Source organism: Coturnix japonica, chromosome Z (assembly GCF_054131305.1).
Source record: "Coturnix japonica strain WE chromosome Z, WE-NBRP24, whole genome shotgun sequence".
NCBI lineage: Eukaryota > Metazoa > Chordata > Aves > Galliformes > Phasianidae > Coturnix > Coturnix japonica.
Genome location: NC_140702.1, coordinates 19,073,565 through 19,092,591, shown reverse-complemented (window position 1 = coordinate 19,092,591; position 19,027 = coordinate 19,073,565). Strand labels below are relative to the sequence as shown.

Below are 19,027 nucleotides of genomic sequence, written 5' to 3'. Positions count from 1 at the left end.
TTTAACCTTATGCAACATATGTAACTTAACTGCACACTATGCAGGATTCACTTGACATCTTTAGCTCTCTGAGTGGGGTCAGTAAGGAGAAACAATATTAGATTCTAATATATTCTTGTTGACAGAAAAGCATAGAAATCATTGATGAAACAGACACACGAGTGCATCTGTGGTCTTCATCAAATTACCGCAGTGAAACATTTGGGCTTTGGAAAAGGATTTGTATAGCTACACCATAATTTTTAAATAGGCTCACTCCAGGGGTATATGCCAATGGAAAAGTCACAGAGATTCTTGAATCTTAGTGTTCACACACCTGCTTTTGCACCTGAATGTTTTGCCATACATAAACTGAAGTTCTCTACAATTTCTTTTCAGGGAATCATAATAACAGAATGGCCTGGGTTAGAAAGAACCTCAGAGCTCATTAAGTTCCAACTCCCATGCCACAGCCAGGATTGGCAGCTGCTACATTCAGTACTAAATCAGATTGCCCAGGGCAACCCCATCCAACCTGGCCTTAAATGCATCCAGGGATGGTGCATCCCCAGCTTCTCTGGGCAACCTGTTCCAGCACCTCACCATTCTCAGTAAAAAAAAAACAACTTCTGTCATAGAATTTCACTTTAACATGTCTCAACTTCTGTAAAATGAAACAATTATAGGAATATAAAATAAAAACTCTAGTAGATTCCCACATTTTTATTTCTCATCGCTTGTAATTTCATGCACACAAGATTATTATCAGGAGGGAGTTGATGAGAAGAAACTTACCTCTGAAGAACATTAGCAGACACACATTTGAGACTGTGTTCAATTCAGAAAGAATGCTGATAAGCATAAGTAACTCTGCTATTAATAGAATGGCAACATAAACTATCTACAAGGTAAATCCATCACTGTTTCCGTGAACATCTTTGAAATTATTAGTTCCCAGAAGGAAAAAAAATAATAAAAATTGGCACAAAGTTGTGTTACTCCAATTCAGAGTGAATTGACAATCCTTCATCCTTTCTTTTCCATACTAAGTTCCCAGCAGATAATACACAATGATTTTAGCAGATTGAATATAACAATATGAAAAATATCTGACTTTCTCGTGCACCCTTATCTATGAAAAACATTATATTTGGCACAGGTTACCAGAAAATTAATTGTCAAAAAGTTATGTAACTAATTTGTTAACATTTCTTACTCTGATCAGGCTAACACTGTAATTCTTAAAATAAAATAAAATAAAATAAAATAAAATAAAATAAAATAAAATAAAATAAAATAAAATAAAATAAATAAATGCAAATAAATAAAATAAATAGCTGGGATGTTAAAGTGAATCACAAGTAAAATATCTTTTTTACTTTTTTTTTACAGTTTTTTACAGAAGAAAAAGCCACGCATTATAACTTTGATGATAGACATTATACTAGAAGAATAAATGCAGTCTAGAGATTGTGAATTTATTTTCTTATCTCTGCATTATCTTGTAGCTTATGATCCCAAATCTAATGAGGTAATAGTAATATTTCAGTAGGTTTCAAATTCACTCCAGAATGGCCTATTTATAATGTAAGTGGAGACACTAACAGTTATGAGTACACAGCCAGAAAACTAAGCAGTCATAGAAGCAGAAATAGCACTGCAACACCACTTCCTATGCTCACTCACTGATAGATGCTACACTGCATAAGGCTTTGTCTTTTGGTGTTTATGCTAGCTTCTTCAGCTTTTCATACATAGGGGTCCTAATCCATACAAGTAATCCAACTGTAGTGGAACTGGACAACTTTCTGATAAATTTGGTATGTGTTTCTTAAATGACTGTTCTGTCATTAGATTACAGTGTTAACAACAACAGCAAGCATTAAAATACCAACCATTGTCTGATTAATTTGATAGCACTGAGAAATACTGGGAAAAAAAGGGAAAAAAAGCACTATGTAGTTCGAGAACTGAATTTGAGATGTACAGAAAGGAAGGAAGAGACAGCCAATACCATTCTCACATTAAAATTAAGAACATAAAGAACTGTCATATACAAAATTCAAAGAGAAAAAATACTCATGCATATATTCCTTTCTTAATATCTATGTGGAGTTTCCAAATACAGTCATTTACAGAACATAGCTAAATTCAAATTACTGATTCTGGGAAAATCTTACTGAAGGCAAAAACGTCACATACACTCCTTGTTGTTCGGAAACAAAATAGGACAATGTTACACCTGATTAACTTACTCTCTTCTGCAGGCACCTTTCCATTACTGTACACAGTTCGCTCACTGTGCCAAGTGAAATCAACAGTACCTTTGATTCTATTCATTGTTATTCAGTCTTTTACATTCCAGGTTCCTGATTATTTTTTGTAAAATGAAGTAAAAATTATGTTACAGAAAAATGCACAAGCATACAAGTGCATGGAAAAGTTTAAAAAGTGTCAGGTTAATAAAAACCTGAACCAGTGAAATGAAGGTTATTTGCTTCTACAGGCTCTAACCTTCTTCCTATCTCCTTAGTGTGACACTGCTCCCATTTCCTGTCAAAGCAAAGCACAGCTCTTACATTATGCAGCTAATGCAGTTTGTGATGGTGAAGGAAATAGCTTGCTGTACATTGCTCGTGTTAACATCTATCTCATCAGCAGCAACAGCCTTACCCATTAAATACCTCTTTAGCTTTCTTTTGTCCAAGACAACAAACACAAAAATCTCTGACAGCAAGGTAATTTGGCCTTAAAAAAGCAGCATGTCTCTGACCTTAAGCAGCCTGACCCTGCAAAATCTGGTGAAGGAAATAGGGAAGTTTGCTAGGGAGATGCAGTGTGCATTAGGGAAAGCTTCAGAGCTATTGGTTTTCTCTGAGTGTTAACTACCATTTCTGAATACAGATATCTGAAATAAAGCATCTAGTTTAAAAAAAATTAAAATAAAGTAAAAGTAAAAATAAAAATAAAAAAATAAAAATAAAAATAAAAATAAAAATAAAAATAAAAATAAAAATAAAAATAAAAAATGTGATCATTTGCACTTAGAAAACTGAAAAAAAAAATTAAAAAAATGGGATGTAAGTAACTGTAAAATAGATAAGAGAAAAGGTAAAGTCCATATAACACAAAAGATTGGACTAAGTAGTTAACACAAAGAAAAGAAATTACTGGACCACAACAATTCAGACCGAGGTGGAGTAAGTCTCCCTGAGGCCCCCCGAATAAAGAAACTTGACAGTACCACTTACTGTCACTGCACAGTTAGCGGGGAGAATGCGACTCATCAACTTCTTTACATGAATGCTTTTATAACAAGACTTGCACTTTAGAAGTGTTGTTTCTCTCCACTGAAGAAATTTACAGCAACCAGCTCATACAGAGAGATGTACACAGTGAATATACAGATCTGCAGGGAAGTATAACAGTGCTATTGTTATTTCAGACTGTACGGAAACTTTGCTCCATTTAGCGAAAGTGCTGATGGCACTGCAGTTGATAAATGTTGAACAAGAGAACGGATCATCTGAAGACTTTCCTTACCCACTGAAGCACTCCAAAAGATGCACAAAACCAATTTGATGCATTCTTCTATTAACAGCAACACCAGGAGTCCCTTGTCCTCAAATTACACTCACAATTAGACTCGAGAAACAAACCATCCAGTAAAACTTTATACTGCCTTGAGCAGTCTTTTTCTCTGTATTTATCACACTGAAGAAGGCTAAAATTCTTGTAGATAACAGAATCTTAAGGGTTGGAAGGGATTTCTGGGAATCACCAAGTCTAACTCCCTACTAAAGTAGGCTCCCTGCAATAGGTTGTACAGGAAAGCATCCAGGTGGGTCTTAAATATCTCCAGAGGAGACACCACAGCTTCTTTCTGTATGCCACTTGCAGTTTGCAAAATGCTACTGATGCCATGAGACAGAGAAAGTAGGGACTTTGGGAATAACTACTTGATTTAAAAGGCCTCAGTTTTAGAAAGACCAATAAAAGCAAGAGCCACCTGCTACAGCTGATTAGTCATACCGTTTCCAGAAGACCTTCAGTTTGGTCACTTGAGATAACACAATGGTAGGAAGAGTCAAAAATAACATACATTTAATTTACCTGGCTCCTCTAATACAATTGTTTAAGCAAAAGTATTTTCCTCATGTTTCAGGACTGCAATACTTTCTCGGAGCTTGTAAGGGTGGGCATCTGGAACACAGTCCAGAATCTTCCCCTTCACTGAATACCAGCAGGAAACATGAAAGTAATTCTCTCTACTGGCTTGAAAAACAAGGAAATCTCCTTTATGCTGAAGAATGTCTCTGCAGCCATATATATTTTCAACAGCAATTCCTGAGTCTCTCATCTAAGCTAAGCAACTATGACCTTCCAACCGGATGCAGATTTCCAACCGTTCCTATCATAACTGTTCTTGATTCACTGCCCTGCTTTCCCTCTCAGTTATCTTCGCTTATGTACTGTGTAGATTTTTCATCTGAATTCAGTGTGCACATGGAGACTAATTGCAAGCTTCACTGAGAGGCTTATGGTAGAGAACATGCATGGATTTTTTATGTTTTTTTTTTTTTTTTTTTTTTTTTTTTATCTTTTGGAAATATTTCTGAAATGTTTCTTATAAGAGGGTGAATGACAAACATCCTTCTGTAAGAAGAAAGTAGCTCCCTTATTCATCAGTAAAAGGTGTAGTTAAATAACCTTGTAATTTTCCTGTTGGAATCCGGCATGTAACTTCTCATAATATTTTTAATCTGCTAAAAAAATAGCTCTGAGCAAAATGCTATACTAAAGCATTTTCTCCACTGATCGTACTACTCATCCCTGTGAAATAGAACATAACAGAAAACATCAAAATAAAACAGAATTCTAACATTTTCCTCAAAATTGCTCTTTATAAGATGAATAAGCTTAAAAAAGAAAGTTAATTCCATGCAAATATGTCTATATATGTCTGCTTCACTGTTCAGTGCATTGATTCCTGCAAACCGACCCATAAAATTACCAGGTTCTACCATCACGCAGCAGTACCCACAAGCGTCGTGGTTTTATGATGTTTGTTATCAGTGTTTCGCATCATAATATCATGCAAGGCACTGGGAGTTAAAGAGTCAATGCACTGCTTCTGTGGAGTGCTGATTTTCGAGGTACTTGGTTCTCAGAAACGAAGAACAACATACCCCAGAGTACTTTGCATCCAGAGGGAAAGATAAAACTCTGCGAAGTCACAAGACTGCCTCTTTCTCACTGCCTGGCAGTGCGTGGGTGTGCTCCCCAGCTGTTTTGTCTTCAGTTCAGAGTAAGGTCTTTGATTTCAGACACACTCTCTCTTATTTTATTAGCCTCAGTTCCAATTATATTGTATCATATTTTGCTATCTTGCATTCTGATACCATACTTAGTAAAATAACTTTTCTTCTTAGATCGTTGCTGCTGTTTTGTTTTTAGGTCCATCTCCCTACCCTTTCCCCCTTTTTCCCTTTTCCCCTTTCTCAGGGTGTGGGTCTGTGGGTCACTTGACCCATTAGTCACAGAACAGGTCCAAACAAGCCCTTTTTTGGGAGGTGAGGGGCAGTAGGCCTGTGGGCCTGCTTTCTCCCTGTCATAGACACAGACAGATCTAGAAATAATTCCATGACAAGATGTTAGGAAGAAACTCTTTACTCAGAGGGTGGTGAGGCCATGGCACAGACTGCCCAGTGGAGCAGTGGATGTCCCTTCCCTGAAGTGTTCAAAGCCAGGCTGAGTGGGGCCCTGGGCAGCCTGATCTGGTGGGAGACATTCCTGCCCACAGCGGAGGAATTGTGGCATTGCAACTACGTGATCTTTAAGATCCCTTACAACCAAAGCCATACAATAATTCTATGATAAATCCATCATTAAACCATGACCATAAGTGCCAAACACCTCCAGAGACTGCAATTCTGCCAGCTCCCTGGGCAGCTCATTCTAAAGCCTAGCCACCCTTTCCATGAAGAAGTTCTCTCTGGCATCAAACCTACAGCTTCCCTGGTGCAACCTGAGGCTGTTACCATACAAAGATAAATACAATAGTTACAAACGTCCTCCCTTTCTGCTTCTCTCCCTCAACTCCCTCTCATTGCTGGGAGCAACATTACACAAGGCAGAACATTCCTTTCACAGAATCATAGACTCTTTGGCCACATCAGGACAGCTGTCCTGGCTCTGTCCTTTCCCTGCTTCTTGCACACCTCCAAGTTAATCGTTGTGTGGGCAGTGATAAACAGCCACAACACTGGAGTGTTATCCACACTCTCATAGCCAAGAATCCAGAACTAGCATGACGAAGCATAAAGTTATGTCCATCCCAACCAAAAAAGGAGCACAACTAACGCATCACAGCAATAAAGGCTGACTTTACCTCTAGAAGTTTCCAAAAGCAAAGATTGATCCATCTCATCTTATTTTGAAGTGAATTTTTTTGCTTCTATAGGATTTCTACAACAGACAATTTTGTAAAACATCTCTAAGTGAGGGTTTCAATACTGTTGAAGTTCACTTGATTATAGCCCTTCAATATTATATGCTTGTGATATAACAAAAGCACTATATTACAAATGAAGAAATAAACACGATGAAAAAAAAAAAGAAACAGGGGGAACCAGAACAACCCTGATGACAACAGACCACAGCATGACAGTTATTCTACAAAATAACTGGAAATTACATCACAGCAGCTACAGATCCTATTTCAAAATAAGTCTTTCAAATATAAATTACACCCTTGGTTTTTTTTCAGAGACTCTAAGGCTGCCCACAACAATCTGAACATAAGGAACTACGAGTCAACAGTGGGGAAAAAAATTGCTGTATAACAAAAATATTATTATTATTATTATTATATAACTATATAATAATTATATAATAATTAAATAATTAATAATAATAATAATAATAATAAAGCATCCCCTTTAAATTATTTACTATGCACTGTGGAATTTTCCCAGAGTTTGTTAAGTGCTATAATTATCCACAAATTATCTGTAAAAAGAAAAGCACAAGTTCAGACAGAAATTATTACTAATGAACAATTCAGTCAGCTTTGTAAATGATTCAGATCATTTATCAGAATGCCAGTTCCTTGTATTACACCTGAAATATTTTGTGAACAACCAACACACGTCTGTTATTTTGCAAAGGTACTCAAGCCACCTATTCCTGTGACCACACTCAGTCAGCACATGTGCTGTAAACAGATGACAAGTGTTCAAAATTTGTGTAGGCATTTACAAATGACTCGCTTCCTTTCCTTTGCCAATCAAAGAGCACAACAATGATAACTGTAGATGTAAGCCAAATCCATCAGAGAACTACCTGTAACCAGTCATTATTTATACAAAGCCAATTACAATAGTCATCATTTTCGTTGTGTTATTTAGGTTATCCATTACCACATTTACATGAGTGTTAATGTGTTATAACACACCCAAAGCTCCTCAATAGATTTGAATATGTAGTATTCGTCCTCAGACAAATCTCCCAAAGAAGAGATAGAAAATACAGGGTTCATTGAGTCAAATACAGATTTTCAGAACACTTACATCTAATCTTCCAAACTCCTGCATGCAGGAGGAAAGTATTTATAGCATCTGAAGCAGACAAACTAGAAACAGGCAACGTGCCTTCTTCTCTCCTCTGACACAGTCAGCCTCAGGTACACATCTACATAGCAAACTTATAATACTAAAGGAGATGAGCGCCCTTCAACATGTTCAGATTGTTTTTTAACTTTCCTTGGGCATTCTGCAGTTACTCCAGTAGAATGTTCTAAATGGAAGCCAAAGATGCGTTTATAAATTGTTGTCACAGAACAAAAAAGTTAAATAACTACCCTGTGCAAATCATATAACTAGACTAATGCTTTGGGAATGCCAAACCCAATTTCTAGAAAAAACATTAGAGAAAAATCTACAGTTTAACCATTAAAAAAACAGAGGAAATACATAAACAGTTGAGTTGGTTTAATCAGAGAAAAAAAAAAAAAGTGTGTTTTAATGTCAAATGTAGAGCATCAAAGGAGGAAAGGAATAAAGGGGAATGTACAAGGTAATCAGGAAGAGGAAAAGGACGTAATATCTGGATCATGGATGGGTGCTGTGTGGGCGGACAGCCCATGGTGATGTCCCCGAGCAACAGGCTGTGACATCACCGGGTGACGGATTGTGACTGCTCAGCCCTCACTGCTCATAGTGGGGTGCGGGCAGAGCCTGGCTCAGTCTGGCTCGTTCCTGGACCCTGCTGAGCAGCTCTGCGAGGCTTGGAGGTTCTTCGAGCAAGGTTTTGGCTGTGCTGTGCTGGGTCGTGCCTGGGGCTGCTCGCAGCATCTCAGTGCCTGACCCACAGCATCGCTTCTGTTTCCCCGGCCCTGCCCAGTGCAGGCAGCTGGGACTCTACTGAGTGCACCCGCAGCAGCGGAGGTGAGTGGTGCGGGGACATGTGGGTCCCTCAGGGCAGTCCTGGGCTTGGCAGGGCTTCCTGCTGAGGACTTTCACACCCTGGGACAGCGAGTGACTGTGGCCTCTCTTCCTCTTGCAGTGAGACACCACCGCTGCAGCTCTGGTGAAGAACAGCTCGTTATCCTCAGTTCTCCCGGACAGCTGCAGCGAGAGGAACATGTCTGCAGGAGAGGAGTGGACATGTTCCATCTGTCGCGATGTGCGACAGGACATGGCCCGTGTGATCCCATGTAATCACACGTTCTGCCTGGGCTGCATCCATCGGTGGGCGACTGTGAGGGACAGCTGCCCGCTGTGCAGGACGGCCATGCGGACCATCCGGGTCTGCGTGCGGGGAGACAATCAGTTCGTGGACTGCATCGTGTCCCCGCCCGCAGTGCCGGTGCCCGTCGGCTTCATCACCAGCACCGGCCGCAGAGGTGCTGCGGCATCTGCTCCATTGCCAGCTGTGCAGAGGGATGTGGGAGCAGCAAGAGTGGGTGGCCTCCTGCCCGAGGAGTGGGCAGCACTCTTCAGGGAGAGACGTGACCTCCTCTTCCCAGTGCAGCCCTGGATACAGGACATCTTCTCCCAGATCCAGGAGCTGCCCTGGTGGCAGATCTGTGGGCTGGAGAGTGTGATCCTGGCTCTTCTGTGCCGAGTGGGGCTGAACAGGGATGCCCTGGTGTACCACGCACAGCCCACCCTGGGACCTATCACGGCAGCATTCATGGACGCGCTCATCGAAGTCATCGTGAGCCGGTGCGGCCAGGAGGCCCGGAGGCTGCTGGGCCTCGAAGATGCCAGCGCTGCCCAGGAGCAGGAGCACGAGGACGGGCCCGAAGAGCCCAGTGCTGCCCAGGAGCACGAGGATGGCCCCCCAGCCCCGTCTGGTCCCTCCACATCTCCTCAGGGGACCGTTGCCCCCAGCACCTCTCCCTCCGGCAGCTCCGCGGGTCCCGACGCGGAGGAGCTCCCCGGCACGTCCAGCGGGGCCCTCGGCAGAGGTCCCGGCGAGCCGGGTTCCGAGGCAGCCGGTCCCTCTGAGCAGGGCCGCAGCCGCGGCTCCTCCTCTCGCGGCCGGGGCAGGAATCGCTCGGCTGGGGGATCCCGGCGCCCCACCAAGAGGAGGGCCGGCAGCGCCCAGCGCGCTCCTCTGCCCTGCAAGAGGCGGCGCCACCGGCGCCTCTAAATGGGGCTTACACGGCTTAACAATAAAAGATAAAAACACACAAGCACGCGTTGTTCCAGTGTCTTGCACATAGGACTGCATCGCTGGACGGCCTGTCAGCCTGGCCGCTCAAAGCAGCGAGTGATCTGTGTCTCTGGAATTGCCAGAGGGAGGGTGTAGAAAAGGGGAGTGTGAAAGAAAGGGAAAAGGATAGGGAAAGTGAGGGAAAGGATTCAGGGAAGGGGAAGATGATGGAGAAAGGAAAAGGAAAGTGAAAGGAATCGGAAGTGGAAAGGAAAGGAGGGGGAGGGAAGGGACTGTGGGACTGCAAAGGGAAAGTGGAAGGAAGTGGAGGGGAAGGGGAAGGGGAAGGGGAAGAGGAAGGGGAAGGGGAAGGGGAAGGGGAAGGGGAAGGGGAAGTGGAAGGGAAAGGGGAAGGGGAAGGGGAAGGGGAAGGGGAAGGGGAAGGGGAAGGGGAAGGGGAAGGGGAAGGGGAAGGGGAAGGGGAAGGGGAAGGGGAAGGGGAAGGGGAAGGGGAAGGGGAAGGGGAAGGGGAAGGGGAAGGGGAAGGGGAAGAGAAAGAAGTTGCTTTCTACAGATTGTCTCCTGAAATAAAATGGCAGTGCATAGTACAAAGAACAGATTAGGCTCCGAACCATTGTAATTTAAGCAGGTGTTTTGCATTTAACATAAAAACTCAGAAAACCAAAATCAGCCTTCAACCAGTCATAGGAATTGATAAATAGCTAGAGAGTTACTACATTAAAGTGACCTTGTGTTCAAATAAATAAACTTCGGGAGCAAATAAATGAGCATAATGACTGGCAACTACTGAGTGAGTACAGTATTGGCATAAGTTATAATCCGATTTAACATGCTCTGGTCATATCTACTGTTACGTGAACTCTTTAGGCCCAATGTCTGGGCACCAAAAGGACTGCTGTGGTTTAACACAGCAGGCAGCTGAGAATTACACAGCCCTGTGAGCCTGCCCAGTGGGATGAGAGATAGAATTAGGGAAAAAGAAGAAAAAGAGATAAAACACCACAATAGGAAAGAAAAGGAAAAGGGAAAAAATAAAAATTTTAAAAAAAAAAAAAAAAGAAAGAAAAAAATAGGGAAAAAAAAGTGTGTCACAATGCAATCAGTCACCACCCACTGACTGATACCCATAGGATATGGAATATCCCGTTGGCTTTTTTGGGTCAGCTGTCCTGGTTCTGTCTCTTCCCAGGACCCCCAGCTCCTTGCTTACTGGGCAGCCTGAGAAGCTGAAACATGCTTGACTCTGTAAAGCACTGCTCTGCAACAGTTGAAACATTGCTGTGTTATGAACATTGTTTTCCTAATATGTCCAAAACACAGCACCATGCCAGCTACAGTGATGTGGTTTAACTCTGTCCCTGTCAAAACCAGTGTCCACCCCTTATTCCCTGTCATCTACGTCATACTCATGTCTCACTCTTCGACAACTGGGTGACCAGAAGATGAGGGGAAGGCTGTTGATGTAGTCTACCTAGATTTCAGCAAAGCCTTTGACACAGTGTCTCATGGTGTTCTCCTGGGAAACTGGCTGCCTGTGGCCTGGACAGGTCTACCCTTCTTTGGACAAGAAACTGGCTACAGGGCTGTGCCCAGTGGGTAGTGGTTAATGGAGTTAAGACCAGCTGGTGACCCATTACAAGTGGTGTCCCCCGGGGATCAGTACTGGGGCCCATCTTGTTTAATATCTTCACTGATGACCTAGATGAGGGGACTGAGTGTACCCTCAGTAAGTTTGCAGATGACACCAAGCTGGGAGGTAGTTCTGATCTGCCTGAGGGTAGGGAGGCCCTTCAGAGGGATCTGGATAAGCCGGATCACTGGGTTGATCTTGTAGGTCCTTTCCACAACCTTGTGATTGTATGGTTCTATGATTCTATGCTAAACACACTGCCAGGGGTCGGGACTAGGTCACTGTCCTTCTTAATTAACTTTTTAAAAATGGGTGCAGTGTTCCATTTTCTTGTCAGTGGGGACTTCTTGGTGGCTTTTTAAGTCTGGTAGAGAGTGGCTTATCAACTCCATCTTTTGATTCCTTATGGACTCTGGGATGGAACTTCTCAGGTCTTGGGGATATGTCCAAAGCTCTGAAAGTGGCCTTATGCTTGATCTTCATAGGATGGGAGGCACTTTGTTTCCCCAGGTGAACGCCAGTGAAAACTGGTCACCTCAGAGTGAGGGACTAGACCAAGTGTACTGAGTCTATTTAACACCCTGAGAAACTCTTAAGCCACAGGAGAGTACCTGGTGTCACTTCTCTTGATTTGACATGTGTTCCAGTCCTGGAACTGGGGCAAGAGAAGGCTCCAGAAGTCCAGGCACTGGGACATATAAATAGGGGTTCACACAAGTCCAGGGGAGGCCCCTTCTCAACACACCTGACACCCCCACTGGCAGGTCAGATGCTGGATCCAGAACTGGTGAATTCTCTCCCCCACCCTTCAACCAACTGTTTTTCTTTCTTTCATCCTGAAGTTGCTAAGGCAAGGCTTCCCAAAAGCTGGTAAGTAACTCAGGGTTTACTTTGATTTCCCATAAAGCTGCACAGCTTAGATAGATATGCTTCTGAGAGGCCCAACACATACTGGATCGTGGTTCTATAAAGATTTCTCTTTAAAGTGGATTTTTGGGCATGGTCCGTGTTATTCCATCTCAATCCAGTCTGGGGGGATTCATGAATTCAGCTAATTCCCCCATCCCAGAGGTGGGGTGTGACACTCAGGAAGAAATATATATCCAGACTGAGAATGGAAGATATTTCTGAAAAGCATCAGGGTCATGCTTACAGAAGAGGAATGGGAAAGACTGACCAGACATTTCTGAAGCAAGGAGAATGCCAAACCCAATTTCTGTGTAACACACTAGTGAAAAACCTACAGTTTATTACTGAAGAAACAGAGGATGTATATAATAGCTGTTGATTTAATCAAAGAAAATAAAAGTTCTATGTATTAGTGTCAATTGTAATGCATAAAAGGTGGACTGGAATGAAAAGGAAGGTACAGCCAATTAGGAACAGGAAAAGAAAATAGCATCTTGAAACTGGGGTGCTGTGTGGGCGGACAGCCCATGGTGATGACCCCAAGCAACAGGCTGTGACATCACCGGGTGACGGATTGTGACTGCTCAGCCCTCACTGCTCATAGTGGGGTGCGGGCAGAGCCTGGCTCAGTCTGGCTCGTTCCTGGACCCTGCTGAGCAGCTCTGCGAGGCTTGGAGGTTCTTCGAGCAAGGTTTTGGCTGTGCTGTGCTGGGTCGTGCCTGGGGCTGCTCGCAGCATCTCAGTGCCTGACCCACAGCATCGCTTCTGTTTCCCCGGCCCTGCCCAGTGCAGGCAGCTGGGACTCTACTGAGTGCACCCGCAGCAGCGGAGGTGAGTGGTGCGGGGACATGTGGGTCCCTCAGGGCAGTCCTGGGCTTGGCAGGGCTTCCTGCTGAGGACTTTCACACCCTGGGACAGCGAGTGACTGTGGCCTCTCTTCCTCTTGCAGTGAGACACCACCGCTGCAGCTCTGGTGAAGAACAGCTCGTTATCCTCAGTTCTCCCGGACAGCTGCAGCGAGAGGAACATGTCTGCAGGAGAGGAGTGGACATGTTCCATCTGTCGCGATGTGCGACAGGACATGGCCCGTGTGATCCCATGTAATCACACGTTCTGCCTGGGCTGCATCCATCGGTGGGCGACTGTGAGGGACAGCTGCCCGCTGTGCAGGACGGCCATGCGGACCATCCGGGTCTGCGTGCGGGGAGACAATCAGTTCGTGGACTGCATCGTGTCCCCGCCCGCAGTGCCGGTGCCCGTCGGCTTCATCACCAGCACCGGCCGCAGAGGTGCTGCGGCATCTGCTCCATTGCCAGCTGTGCAGAGGGATGTGGGAGCAGCAAGAGTGGGTGGCCTCCTGCCCGAGGAGTGGGCAGCACTCTTCAGGGAGAGACGTGACCTCCTCTTCCCAGTGCAGCCCTGGATACAGGACATCTTCTCCCAGATCCAGGAGCTGCCCTGGTGGCAGATCTGTGGGCTGGAGAGTGTGATCCTGGCTCTTCTGTGCCGAGTGGGGCTGAACAGGGATGCCCTGGTGTACCACGCACAGCCCACCCTGGGACCTATCACGGCAGCATTCATGGACGCGCTCATCGAAGTCATCGTGAGCCGGTGCGGCCAGGAGGCCCGGAGGCTGCTGGGCCTCGAAGATGCCAGCGCTGCCCAGGAGCAGGAGCACGAGGACGGGCCCGAAGAGCCCAGTGCTGCCCAGGAGCACGAGGATGGCCCCCCAGCCCCGTCTGGTCCCTCCACATCTCCTCAGGGGACCGTTGCCCCCAGCACCTCTCCCTCCGGCAGCTCCGCGGGTCCCGACGCGGAGGAGCTCCCCGGCACGTCCAGCGGGGCCCTCGGCAGAGGTCCCGGCGAGCCGGGTTCCGAGGCAGCCGGTCCCTCTGAGCAGGGCCGCAGCCGCGGCTCCTCCTCTCGCGGCCGGGGCAGGAATCGCTCGGCTGGGGGATCCCGGCGCCCCACCAAGAGGAGGGCCGGCAGCGCCCAGCGCGCTCCTCTGCCCTGCAAGAGGCGGCGCCACCGGCGCCTCTAAATGGGGCTTACACGGCTTAACAATAAAAGATAAAAACACACAAGCACGCGTTGTTCCAGTGTCTTGCACATAGGACTGCATCGCTGGACGGCCTGTCAGCCTGGCCGCTCAAAGCAGCGAGTGATCTGTGTCTCTGGAATTGCCAGAGGGAGGGTGTAGAAAAGGGGAGTGTGAAAGAAAGGGAAAAGGATAGGGAAAGTGAGGGAAAGGATTCAGGGAAGGGGAAGATAATGGAGAAAGGAAAAGGAAAGTGAAAGGAATCGGAAGTGGAAAGGAAAGGAGGGGGAGGGAAGGGACTGTGGGACTGCAAAGGGAAAGTGGAAGGAAGTGGAGGGGAAGGGGAAGGGGAAGGGGAAGAGGAAGGGGAAGGGGAAGGGGAAGTGGAAGGGGAAGTGGAAGGGAAAGGGGAAGGGGAAGGGGACGGGGAAGGGGAAGGGGAAGGGGAAGGGGAAGGGGAAGGGGAAGGGAAAGGGGAAGGGGAAGGGGAAAGGGAAGGGGAAGGGGAAGGGGAAGGGGAAGGGGAAGGGGAAGGGGAAGGGGAAGGGGAAGGGGAAGGGGAAGGGGAAGGGGAAGGGGAAGGGGAAGGGGAAGGGGAAGGGGAAGGGGAAGGGGAAGGGGAAGGGGAAGGGGAAGAGAAAGAAGTTGCTTTCTACAGATTGTCTCCTGAAATAAAATGGCAGTGCATAGTACAAAGAACAGATTAGGCTCCGAACCATTGTAATTTAAGCAGGTGTTTTGCATTTAACATAAAAACTCAGAAAACCAAAATCAGCCTTCAACCAGTCATAGGAATTGATAAATAGCTAGAGAGTTACTACATTAAAGTGACCTTGTGTTCAAATAAATAAACTTCGGGAGCAAATAAATGAGCATAATGACTGGCAACTACTGAGTGAGTACAGTATTGGCATAAGTTATAATCCGATTTAACATGCTCTGGTCATATCTACTGTTACGTGAACTCTTTAGGCCCAATGTCTGGGCACCAAAAGGACTGCTGTGGTTTAACACAGCAGGCAGCTGAGAATTACACAGCCCTGTGAGCCTGCCCAGTGGGATGAGAGATAGAATTAGGGAAAAAGAAGAAAAAGAGATAAAACACCACAATAGGAAAGAAAAGGAAAAGGGAAAAAATAAAAATTTTAAAAAAAAAAAAAAAAGAAAGAAAAAAATAGGGAAAAAAAAGTGTGTCACAATGCAATCAGTCACCACCCACTGACTGATACCCATAGGATATGGAATATCCCGTTGGCTTTTTTGGGTCAGCTGTCCTGGTTCTGTCTCTTCCCAGGACCCCCAGCTCCTTGCTTACTGGGCAGCCTGAGAAGCTGAAACATGCTTGACTCTGTAAAGCACTGCTCTGCAACAGTTGAAACATTGCTGTGTTATGAACATTGTTTTCCTAATATGTCCAAAACACAGCACCATGCCAGCTACAGTGATGTGGTTTAACTCTGTCCCTGTCAAAACCAGTGTCCACCCCTTATTCCCTGTCATCTACGTCATACTCATGTCTCACTCTTCGACAACTGGGTGACCAGACTGGAAGATGAGGGGAAGGCTGTTGATGTAGTCTACCTAGATTTCAGCAAAGCCTTTGACACAGTGTCTCATGGTGTTCTCCTGGGAAACTGGCTGCCTGTGGCCTGGACAGGTCTACCCTTCTTTGGACAAGAAACTGGCTACAGGGCTGTGCCCAGTGGGTAGTGGTTAATGGAGTTAAGACCAGCTGGTGACCCATTACAAGTGGTGTCCCCCGGGGATCAGTACTGGGGCCCATCTTGTTTAATATCTTCACTGATGACCTAGATGAGGGGACTGAGTGTACCCTCAGTAAGTTTGCAGATGACACCAAGCTGGGAGGTAGTTCTGATCTGCCTGAGGGTAGGGAGGCCCTTCAGAGGGATCTGGATAAGCCGGATCACTGGGTTGATCTTGTAGGTCCTTTCCACAACCTTGTGATTGTATGGTTCTATGATTCTATGCTAAACACACTGCCAGGGGTCGGGACTAGGTCACTGTCCTTCTTAATTAACTTTTTAAAAATGGGTGCAGTGTTCCATTTTCTTGTCAGTGGGGACTTCTTGGTGGCTTTTTAAGTCTGGTAGAGAGTGGCTTATCAACTCCATCTTTTGATTCCTTATGGACTCTGGGATGGAACTTCTCAGGTCTTGGGGATATGTCCAAAGCTCTGAAAGTGGCCTTATGCTTGATCTTCATAGGATGGGAGGCACTTTGTTTCCCCAGGTGAACGCCAGTGAAAACTGGTCACCTCAGAGTGAGGGACTAGACCAAGTGTACTGAGTCTATTTAACACCCTGAGAAACTCTTAAGCCACAGGAGAGTACCTGGTGTCACTTCTCTTGATTTGACATGTGTTCCAGTCCTGGAACTGGGGCAAGAGAAGGCTCCAGAAGTCCAGGCACTGGGACATATAAATAGGGGTTCACACAAGTCCAGGGGAGGCCCCTTCTCAACACACCTGACACCCCCACTGGCAGGTCAGATGCTGGATCCAGAACTGGTGAATTCTCTCCCCCACCCTTCAACCAACTGTTTTTCTTTCTTTCATCCTGAAGTTGCTAAGGCAAGGCTTCCCAAAAGCTGGTAAGTAACTCAGGGTTTACTTTGATTTCCCATAAAGCTGCACAGCTTAGATAGATATGCTTCTGAGAGGCCCAACACATACTGGATCGTGGTTCTATAAAGATTTCTCTTTAAAGTGGATTTTTGGGCATGGTCCGTGTTATTCCATCTCAATCCAGTCTGGGGGGATTCATGAATTCAGCTAATTCCCCCATCCCAGAGGTGGGGTGTGACACTCAGGAAGAAATATATATCCAGACTGAGAATGGAAGATATTTCTGAAAAGCATCAGGGTCATGCTTACAGAAGAGGAATGGGAAAGACTGACCAGACATTTCTGAAGCAAGGAGAATGCCAAACCCAATTTCTGTGTAACACACTAGTGAAAAACCTACAGTTTATTACTGAAGAAACAGAGGATGTATATAATAGCTGTTGATTTAATCAAAGAAAATAAAAGTTCTATGTATTAGTGTCAATTGTAATGCATAAAAGGTGGACTGGAATGAAAAGGAAGGTACAGCCAATTAGGAACAGGAAAAGAAAATAGCATCTTGAAACTGGGGTGCTGTGTGGGCGGACAGCCCATGGTGATGACCCCAAGCAACAGGCTGTGACATCACCGGGTGACGGATTGTGACTGCTCAGCCCTCACTGCTCATAGTGGGGTGCGGGCAGAGCCTGGCTCAGTCTGGCTCGTTCCTGGACCCTGCTGAGCAGCTCTGCGAGGCTTGGAGGTTCTTCGAGCAAGGTTTTGGCTGTGCTGTGCTGGGTCGTGCCTGGGGCTGCTCGCAGCATCTCAGTGCCTGACCCACAGCATCGCTTCTGTTTCCCCGGCCCTGCCCAGTGCAGGCAGCTGGGACTCTACTGAGTGCACCCGCAGCAGCGGAGGTGAGTGGTGCGGGGACATGTGGGTCCCTCAGGGCAGTCCTGGGCTTGGCAGGGCTTCCTGCTGAGGACTTTCACACCCTGGGACAGCGAGTGACTGTGGCCTCTCTTCCTCTTGCAGTGAGACACCACCGCTGCAGCTCTGGTGAAGAACAGCTCGTTATCCTCAGTTCTCCCGGACAGCTGCAGCGAGAGGAACATGTCTGCAGGAGAGGAGTGGACATGTTCCATCTGTCGCGATGTGCGACAGGACATGGCCCGTGTGATCCCATGTAATCACACGTTCTGCCTGGGCTGCATCCATCGGTGGGCGACTGTGAGGGACAGCTGCCCGCTGTGCAGGACGGCCATGCGGACCATCCGGGTCTGCGTGCGGGGAGACAATCAGTTCATGGACTGCATCGTGTCCCCGCCCGCAGTGCCGGTGCCCGTCGGCTTCATCACCAGCACCGGCCGCAGAGGTGCTGCGGCATCTGCTCCATTGCCAGCTGTGCAGAGGGATGTGGGAGCAGCAAGAGTGGGTGGCCTCCTGCCCGAGGAGTGGGCAGCACTCTTCAGGGAGAGACGTGACCTCCTCTTCCCAGTGCAGCCCTGGATACAGGACATCTTCTCCCAGATCCAGGAGCTGCCCTGGTGGCAGATCTGTGGGCTGGAGAGTGTGATCCTGGCTCTTCTGTGCCGAGTGGGGCTGAACAGGGATGCCCTGGTGTACCACGCACAGCCCACCCTGGGACCTATCACGGCAGCATTCATGGACGCGCTCATCGAAGTCATCGTGAGCCGGTGCGGCCAGGAGGCCCGGAGGCTGCTGGGCCTCGAAGATGCCAGCGCTGCCCAGGAGCAGGAGCACGAGGACGGGCCCGAAGAGCCCAGTGCTGCCCAGGAGCACGAGGATGGCCCCCCAGCCCCGTCTGGTCCCTCCACATCTCCTCAGGGGACCGTTGCCCCCAGCACCTCTCCCTCCGGCAGCTCCGCGGGTCCCGACGCGGAGGAGCTCCCCGGCACGTCCAGCGGGGCCCTCGGCAGAGGTCCCGGCGAGCCGGGTTCCGAGGCAGCCGGTCCCTCTGAGCAGGGCCGCAGCCGCGGCTCCTCCTCTCGCGGCCGGGGCAGGAATCGCTCGGCTGGGGGATCCCGGCGCCCCACCAAGAGGAGGGCCGGCAGCGCCCAGCGCGCTCCTCTGCCCTGCAAGAGGCGGCGCCACCGGCGCCTCTAAATGGGGCTTACACGGCTTAACAATAAAAGATAAAAACACACAAGCACGCGTTGTTCCAGTGTCTTGCACATAGGACTGCATCGCTGGACGGCCTGTCAGC

The 19,027-nt window shown here is 46.9% G+C and overlaps 3 protein-coding genes across 3 annotated transcripts; all 3 read left to right on the top strand.

Moving 5' to 3' along the window:
* The first annotated feature begins 8,271 nt into the window (after nucleotides 1–8,271).
* Nucleotides 8,272–9,679, top strand: LOC146753786 (uncharacterized). The gene is made up of 2 exons (XM_085528748.1): nucleotides 8,272–8,426; nucleotides 8,545–9,679. Exon 2 carries the CDS (start codon nucleotides 8,623–8,625, stop codon nucleotides 9,634–9,636), a length of 1,014 nt encoding a protein of 337 aa, XP_085384874.1. The 5' UTR covers nucleotides 8,272–8,426; nucleotides 8,545–8,622; the 3' UTR covers nucleotides 9,637–9,679.
* A 3,196-nt stretch (nucleotides 9,680–12,875) lies between these two features.
* On the top strand, nucleotides 12,876–14,283 carry LOC146753785 (uncharacterized). Its single transcript, XM_085528810.1, has 2 exons — nucleotides 12,876–13,030; nucleotides 13,149–14,283. The coding sequence occupies exon 2, from the start codon at nucleotides 13,227–13,229 to the stop codon at nucleotides 14,238–14,240; it is 1,014 nt and encodes a 337-aa protein (XP_085384936.1). The 5' UTR covers nucleotides 12,876–13,030; nucleotides 13,149–13,226; the 3' UTR covers nucleotides 14,241–14,283.
* A 3,279-nt stretch (nucleotides 14,284–17,562) lies between these two features.
* Nucleotides 17,563–18,970, top strand: LOC146753784 (uncharacterized). The gene is made up of 2 exons (XM_085528739.1): nucleotides 17,563–17,717; nucleotides 17,836–18,970. The coding sequence occupies exon 2, from the start codon at nucleotides 17,914–17,916 to the stop codon at nucleotides 18,925–18,927; it is 1,014 nt and encodes a 337-aa protein (XP_085384865.1). The 5' UTR covers nucleotides 17,563–17,717; nucleotides 17,836–17,913; the 3' UTR covers nucleotides 18,928–18,970.
* The last annotated feature ends 57 nt before the right edge of the window (nucleotides 18,971–19,027 follow it).